At 44.7% G+C, this 7,347-nt stretch overlaps 2 protein-coding genes across 2 annotated transcripts; one reads left to right on the forward strand and one right to left on the reverse strand.

Annotated features, from left to right (window-relative positions):
- The first annotated feature begins 355 nt into the window (after positions 1-355).
- Positions 356-6,441, forward strand: LOC123119011 (carotenoid 9,10(9',10')-cleavage dioxygenase). Its single transcript, XM_044538648.1, has 14 exons — positions 356-851; positions 2,232-2,302; positions 2,530-2,544; positions 2,950-3,061; positions 3,811-3,910; positions 4,015-4,077; positions 4,262-4,372; positions 4,456-4,640; positions 4,854-4,992; positions 5,124-5,241; positions 5,325-5,426; positions 5,594-5,845; positions 5,938-6,049; positions 6,222-6,441. The coding sequence occupies exons 1-14, from the start codon at positions 615-617 to the stop codon at positions 6,252-6,254; spliced, it is 1,650 nt and encodes a 549-aa protein (XP_044394583.1). The 5' UTR covers positions 356-614; the 3' UTR covers positions 6,255-6,441.
- LOC123119012 (oleosin 18 kDa) lies at positions 6,440-7,079 on the reverse strand. Its single transcript, XM_044538649.1, has one exon. The coding sequence runs from the start codon at positions 7,010-7,012 to the stop codon at positions 6,569-6,571; it is 444 nt and encodes a 147-aa protein (XP_044394584.1). The 5' UTR covers positions 7,013-7,079; the 3' UTR covers positions 6,440-6,568.
- Between the last annotated feature and the right edge of the window lie 268 nt (positions 7,080-7,347).

Here is a 7,347-nt window from a genome sequence, read left to right on the forward strand (position 1 = left end):
CCCTTAGTACAACGACTTCCCGATTGTCTACTATAACATGGTTTGCCCCCAGCTCCGGCGAGGGAAGGGGCGACGACAGCGGCGCGCCTTCGGAACGCTCCAGTGCTTGTAGTGACTGCTAGGTAGTCCACATACCTGATTGTAATTTTTATTACCTTCTTTGCACTGCCATGATGGAAGATGGATAGATTGGAATTTTTTTAAAAAAATAAGAGTTTAGTTGTATATATTTATTTTTTTGCTTGCTTAAGCAAGGCACGGATCGTACCAGGTGAGGTCATGTCACGCACACGATATGGTAGAAAAATCGTGTGGAACCTGCGACCGAGCATTATCACTCGATTGATTTGGATTTTTGTTCGGACGACGAAATCCAGAGCGAGCGACGCGGCCAATGGCGCACCACCACCACGCCACTGACTAATCGATGGCCGGCTGTCGCTAGCGCCATTGACGTCCCTCTCTCCTCCGCTCGCGTGGCTGGCTACAAACCAAACCCCCGCCGAGCCGGCGCCCAGGGAACAATGCGCTGAGCATCATCTCCGGCCTCCTCCTCCTCCTCTTCTTTCACCAACCCACCCACACCGACCCGTCAGTGGCCAGCAGTAGTCACCATGGGAGAAGCGGTGGCCGCGGCGGAGGACGCCCTGAAGAAGGAGGGGGCGGTGGTGGTGCCGGCGCCGCGGCCGAGCAAGGGCGTGGCGTCCTGGGCGGTGGACCTGCTGGAGCGCCTCGCCGTCCGCCTCGGCCACGACAAGGCCAAGCCGCTCCACTGGCTCTCCGGCAACTTCGCCCCCGTCCGCGACGAGACCCCGCCCGCCGCCGGCCTCCCCGTCCGCGGCCACCTCCCGGTCAGCAATCGCACCCCCTCCCTCTCTTCAACCCTTCTTCCCCACTGCGTACATGAGTGTTTCTATCTACTAATAGTTCCAGATTGCTTCTTGCCCGCCGTCAAAATTCAAGATCCCCTCTGTTAGTTACTACGACGTGAAAGAAAAATCCCTTCTTTCAGATGATTGAAAATTACTACTCCCGTAGATCCCCTCCCGTAGGTCTTTGTCGGCTTTTGGATTCAGAATCGATTGAACTCCGACTCCTCGGAGGACGACTTGAGACTGCTTGTACTACTACATCGTTAGTCAACTATGAGAAGTAGTTTTTTTTTAAGACGAAAGGCATAGCCCTGCTTCCACATCATGAAATAGTTGTATCCATACTTGTAATTAATTAAGAAATGCTCTGGAGTCAACCCAGAGAACACCTGAAATCAATGCTCCGCACCTTGTTCATATAAGTATATAACACCCAGCAAGCATTGCCCTCTAAAAGCTTCAGTTTGTCTTGCCCTGGAGAGGAGTAACTTGAATTGATCCTTTCCTGGATGTCAAAAATCCTTGGTGTTATACTCACTGGACAAAACTAGTTATCCTACTCATCTTTCATCCCTATCCTTCTCTTCTCCAGTTTGCTTGTATCATTCCCACTGTTGTTCTTCCTTTTACCGTTTGCGTCTCTGAAACCATGGTAGACAATAAAAATAACAGTGATATGTGAAATGTGGTCACGTGCGACCGTTACAAGGATTAACATCGGTTTTGCTTGGTTACAAATACAATGCAACCATTTCCAGGATTAGCATGGGTTTTGCTCAGAACTCTTGTCTCTTGTTGTGAACCAAGCCCAGATTTCGCTCAAGTTGCAGCTTGCGTTACCTCATATGTTGGGACTATTTTTGTCTCTAACAAAGCATATGTTGGGACTCCAAACCCTAGCTAACAACGTGTCTGGGAGTATATTTGCACTTTTTTACTGTGCCCAACATACCTTTTTCGTTACTCCTTATCTTCACTGGCTTGTTCAACCTATGTCTGGTACTCCAGGATCTGGCCTTTTGATGAAAACTTCTTTTAGAAGCACTAAAATTCCATCAAGAAGGCATCTGGCCTTTTGATCAAAACTTCTTTTAGAAGTACTAACATTCTCCAAGAACAACCTCTATGCCAATTTTCTACTCCCTCCGTCCCATAATATAAGAGCGTTTTTAACACTAGTGTAGTGTCAAAAACGCTCTTATATTATGGGACAGAGGGAGTATAACCTAATGATATATGCTTTATTTGAGAAATTGGTTATTCAACAGTTCCTTAAAGAACTTCCCTTTTTCTTATGAAGCCATGCATCTCACTAGATTATCTTCCTGATGGTGTTCTTTCTTTCTTTCTTGTCCACAGGAGTGCTTGAATGGAGAGTTTGTCAGGGTGGGGCCTAATCCGAAGTTTGTCCCTGTTGCAGGCTATCACTGGTATTGACTCATACTTGTTTCTGACAATTTGTGGTCATACACCAGTTCCTAGCAAAATCTCAATTCTTAAACATCACTTTCTGTTCCTAAATACGGGCTGTTATCTTCCTTCAACAGTGTGACTACAGTTATCCATATCTGCTTTGATGTACACATATTAATTGTGACAGTATCCAATAATTGAGCATCACATTTCTAATTTCTTTTTCGTGTTTTCTTTTTTGCAGGTTTGATGGAGATGGGTATGTGATACAATCTCTTCTGTTTGGAAAACTGCAGATCTAGCTAGTTGCACATTCATTTTTTCGTGTTTTCAGTACAATTTTCCGGACCATCACAGTTTCATGCCCACATTTCCCATGCTACACATAAAGATTTTACATAAATGGAGGTTATCCTATGGATGCTGTATCCATGCCTGTTCGAAATGTGAATTATAGTATTTTTTTTCTTGTGGGAATGGAAATGAAAAACACGAGATACCTTTTCTAGAAATATGGACAAAATTCAACGATTTCAAAATTTCAATGTTTCGGCATCAAGTTTTGAGTACTCCAGCTCATGTTTTTTGCGATAAAATCCAGCCTTAATCTATGGTTCAGACTTTTGCTTTATGGATACACCAACTTCTATATTGTTTGTTACAGAATGATCCATGCAATGCGTATTAAAGATGGCAAAGCTACATATGTATCAAGATACGTGAAGACTTCTCGCCTCAAGCAAGAAGAATATTTTGGTGGAGCAAAGTTTATGAAGGTAAGTTCCATAAAAAACGTGATTCTTCTTAACAGTTACTCAACTATTGCGCAACACTTGATTGTCTCCATCTCCAACTATGTTCTGTTTTTCTTAATTCATGGTACTAACTTTTTTACTCTGGTAATTAAGAATCTAATACTCCCTCCGTCCGGAAAAGCTTGTCCCAAGCTTGTCCATCAAATGGATGTATCTAGCACTAACTTGGTGCTAGATACATCCATTTGAGGGACAAGCTTTTTCGGACAGAGGGAGTAGATATCATACATACATATATTTTAATCCACCATATTTCCTTGGTGAAGTTCTCTGATCAGCTTGGTTCTTAATGACATAACTAATCTCATGCCCACCATAATTTTCTGTAGTGTACTTGTGGTGCTTGCAAAGCTGCCTGTGCTTGAACATAAGTTTATTAGTATGAATGTTCTCTTCTTTTATGGCTTATCTTGTCAGTTGTCAACTTGTCATATATTCATATTTCCGTAGAGGTCTCTATCGTGTCATCTTAGCTTTTTAGCTGCTACATCGACCTTATGGTAGGTCGGCCTAGTTTATTGTGGCTGATGCCATCAATACATGATACTGTCATGAATAATATTTAGGTCATACCATCTGTCAATTCAAGGCTAATAAAGCTACTAAGTATCAATTTAAAACCCTGACTCTCCTTGCCTCTGGTGGGTTTAGTGATGGCTATATAAGCAATCGTTGTGCACACGTGTGAGTTTTTATCTTGATGTTTACAGATTGGAGATCTAAAGGGCTTTTTTGGATTGTTTATGGTTCAAATGCAAGCACTTAGGAAAAAACTGAAAATCCTGGATGTTACTTATGGATTTGGGACAGGTACCTCTTTCCCTTATGCAGTCACTGAATGATGTATATCTACATATTTTTCATGGGTATTTAATTTTAGTGGGATATTGTTGATCCGTTCCCTTCTTTTCCAGCTAATACCGCACTTATATATCATCATGGCAAACTACTGGCCCTGTCAGAAGCAGATAAACCCTGTAAGTTCCGCACATTTTTTTTTCTATATGCATGTACATATATCATTGTAGATAGGGGGCCTTAACTGTGGTTGTGCTGGCCGCTACATTACATCTTGTTGCAACTTGTTATCATCCACAAATCCCACATCCATCACAATAACTATGCAACTGTGGAAGATGAGTTTCTATTTTCGTTTTTCAGATGTTGTTAAGGTCCTTGAAGATGGAGACCTGCAAACTCTTGGGTTGTTGGATTATGACAAGAGGTTGAAACATTCTTTCACTGCTCATCCCAAGGTTGATCCATTTACAGGTACACTACGGTGACATCGTACTATTTTTACTTTCTTTTAGGACAAAAATCATGCTAAATGATGTAGTTTATCCTTCTTTCAGATGAAATGTTCACCTTTGGGTACTCGCATGAACCTCCTTATTGTACATACCGGGTCATCACCAAGGATGGAGTTATGCTTGATCCTGTGCCAATAACAATACCAGAGTCTGTAATGATGCATGACTTTGCAATCACAGAGAACTATTCCATATTTATGGACCTGCCTTTGTTGTTTCGACCAAAGGTACGCGATGCTTTATGCACGCCGTCAATTGACAGGCAGTGTCCTCAATGATAAATGCCTTCAGTACTTTTTTTTCCTGCACCATTTCTTTTCATCCTGTTGAAGGACGCCCTACACAGATGCATATGGGATAGTCATGCATTTGCATTAGCACTTGATAAGGGATACTCCTCTTCACAATCTGGTCTTATTGTTCTGCATTCTTGTATAAAGGAAATGGTGAAGAATGGTGAATTCATCTACAAGTTCGACCCTACAAAGAAAGGTCGTTTCGGCATACTCCAGCGTTATGAAAAGGATGAAAAAACCATCAGATGGTTTGAACTCCCCAATTGCTTCATTTTCCACAATGGTATGCCATTTCTTGCTACTTTGTTAGAGCATGTAGTAGTTCCAATCGATGCATCGCACGATCCAATTATCAGTGGTTTTCACTCCATGCTAATCTTGCAAACTGATCACAAGAAGCATCTCTTGTCGCAGCTAACGCCTGGGAAGAGGGCGACGAAGTTGTTCTGATTACCTGCCGCCTTGAGAACCCAGATCTGGACAAGGTGAACGGCACCCAAAACGAGAAGCTCGAGAACTTCGGGAATGAGCTGTATATACACCTGCGACCTCAACCTTTACATTGAATTCCATGCAACCCACCAGTGCTTGCGCCTAATTTTATATCTTCTATAGGTATGAGATGAGATTCAACATGAAAACCGGCGCTGCTTCACAGAAGCAACTGTCGGTCTCTGCTGTAGACTTTCCTCGAGTCAACGAGAGCTATACCGGCAGGTAGTTCATCTGAGGCATTGAGCTTCGACATAAGTTTCCTTTCTTCTATGATGCCCGTGTCATAAAGCACCGTGTATTTAACTCCTGAGAAAACTTGCATTTACAGTATGATTCTTCCTGAATTTCTATTATGTACTCTGATCTGTTACTCTGTTGAGCGAACGCAGAAAGCAGAGGTACGTGTACTGCACGATACTCGACAGCATAGCAAAGGTGACTGGCATCATCAAATTTGACCTGCACGCCGAGCCAGAGAGCGGCAAGAAGCAGCTTGAAGTTGGGGGGAATGTGATGGGCATATATGACCTGGGACCTGGTAGGTTTGGTTCAGAGGCTGTCTTTGTGCCCAAGGAGCCCGGTGTTTCTGGGGAAGAAGACGATGGCTATCTGATATTCTTTGTGCACGATGAGAACACAGGGTGCTCCTCCATTCCCTTCCTATACATACATCATCACTCTAAGCTGCTGCTGCAAAAGACAGAAATATTAAAAATTTGTGTTGTGGATGCAGGAAATCTGAAGTGAATGTGATTGATGCCAAGACCATGTCTCCTGATCCGGTGGCGGTTGTCGAGCTGCCGAACCGGGTTCCTTACGGGTTCCACGCCTTCTTTGTCAACGAGGTACTTTTCAGCTAGAAATCTTCTTCTTTTCTGATCTGTTTGTGTATGTATATATATAGCAAAAAGAGAGTAGTATTTTGGCAAAGCTTGAAATGAAATCTATATCCATTTATCTGGCATTTGTATCGTATATGCTGAAGAACATCTATCTGGTTTGTGGTTTCCTTGACAGGAACAACTGGTACATCAGCAAGCAGAGGTGTGAAGAACAGTGATAAAAAAGACTCTGCGTGGTCTGCATGCTGCAGAAATAAAGGAAAGAAAGCAGTACATAGTACATTGGTACAATATATATAGGATTATTTGTACAGTGAATTAATCGGCACCGTGGAACGAGACTGTAAATTTCATACTATATATGGTATTACTTAATAAACATGGATTTTCATATAGGGATTATCACGATGATAGATTTTATTGCATAATCTCATATGCTCCATGAACATCGTTGGATATTACTACATTAAGCACTCATATTACTACTAGAGGAGCTAGACAGGATAGATAATACAGTATATTCTAGGAGATCAGGGCGTGTGAGCCACCGTACGGCCGGCGGCTGCGGGCCACTTGCTCCGGATTGATCGCCGGCCCGGCGTCGATGTGCGCCGTCTGCTCCCCGGCCACCTCCGCCACCCGCCGCTTCCCTAACTCGACGTAGTCCGGCGGGGTTGCGGCCGCCCTCCTCACCGCGCTCGCCAAGCGTGACAGCAGCGCCGTCGCCCCGACGGCCAGTGAGCCTGAAGTGGCCATGCCGCCGGCCGTCAGAGTGGCCAGCAGCGCCGCCGGGACAAGCACAGGGCTGCAGAGCAGGAGCAACGGCGCTGCCACGGCCAGCCCCGCGACCGAGGCAGCCAGCGCCGTGCCGGAGAGGGCGAGGAGGCCGAGAGCCGCGAGCGCCGCCACCATGAGCACGCCTGGCCGCTGCTGCTGGGCGCGGTCACGGCGGTGGTCCCCCGCCATGGATTCGTCGTCGCCGCCGCTGGATTCTGTCAAGCTAGCCGCTGATGGTCTCTCTGGATGGAAGAAACCAGATGCTTTGGTTCTTGGCGCAATTTATATACACAGAGGTAGGTCCACGCCACGCGTAGACGGCGGCACACACCTAGTACCCGTGGCACGTGGAGCACCATGCACGTGGCCACATTGAGCCAAATGAACGCTGATAGTGAGGGTACCCGCCTCAAACACACAACAGACCATCCAAATAAAAAACTTAATCTAAGTTGTTTCTCAAACCGGTCTTAAACATTTGGGCTACCCCTCATATCCAGCAAAAAAAAAAAATCCAGCAAGAT

Source organism: Triticum aestivum, chromosome 5D (genome assembly GCF_018294505.1).
Source record: "Triticum aestivum cultivar Chinese Spring chromosome 5D, IWGSC CS RefSeq v2.1, whole genome shotgun sequence".
NCBI classification, from domain to species: Eukaryota; Viridiplantae; Streptophyta; class Magnoliopsida; order Poales; family Poaceae; genus Triticum; species Triticum aestivum.

Bases quoted from the DNA above. Each gene is read 5' to 3' on its own strand.
- LOC123119011 (XM_044538648.1), top strand. From the start codon at position 615: ATGGGAGAAGCGGTGGCCGCGGCGGAGGACGCCCTGAAGAAGGAGGGG. The intron at 3,062-3,810 runs GTAAGTTCCATA...TGATGTTTACAG, and splicing joins GTGGAGCAAAGTTTATGAAG to ATTGGAGATCTAAAGGGCTT. The intron at 5,242-5,324 runs GTATATACACCT...TATCTTCTATAG, and splicing joins GAGAACTTCGGGAATGAGCT to GTATGAGATGAGATTCAACA.
- LOC123119012 (XM_044538649.1), bottom strand. From the start codon at position 7,012: ATGGCGGGGGACCACCGCCGTGACCGCGCCCAGCAGCAGCGGCCAGGC.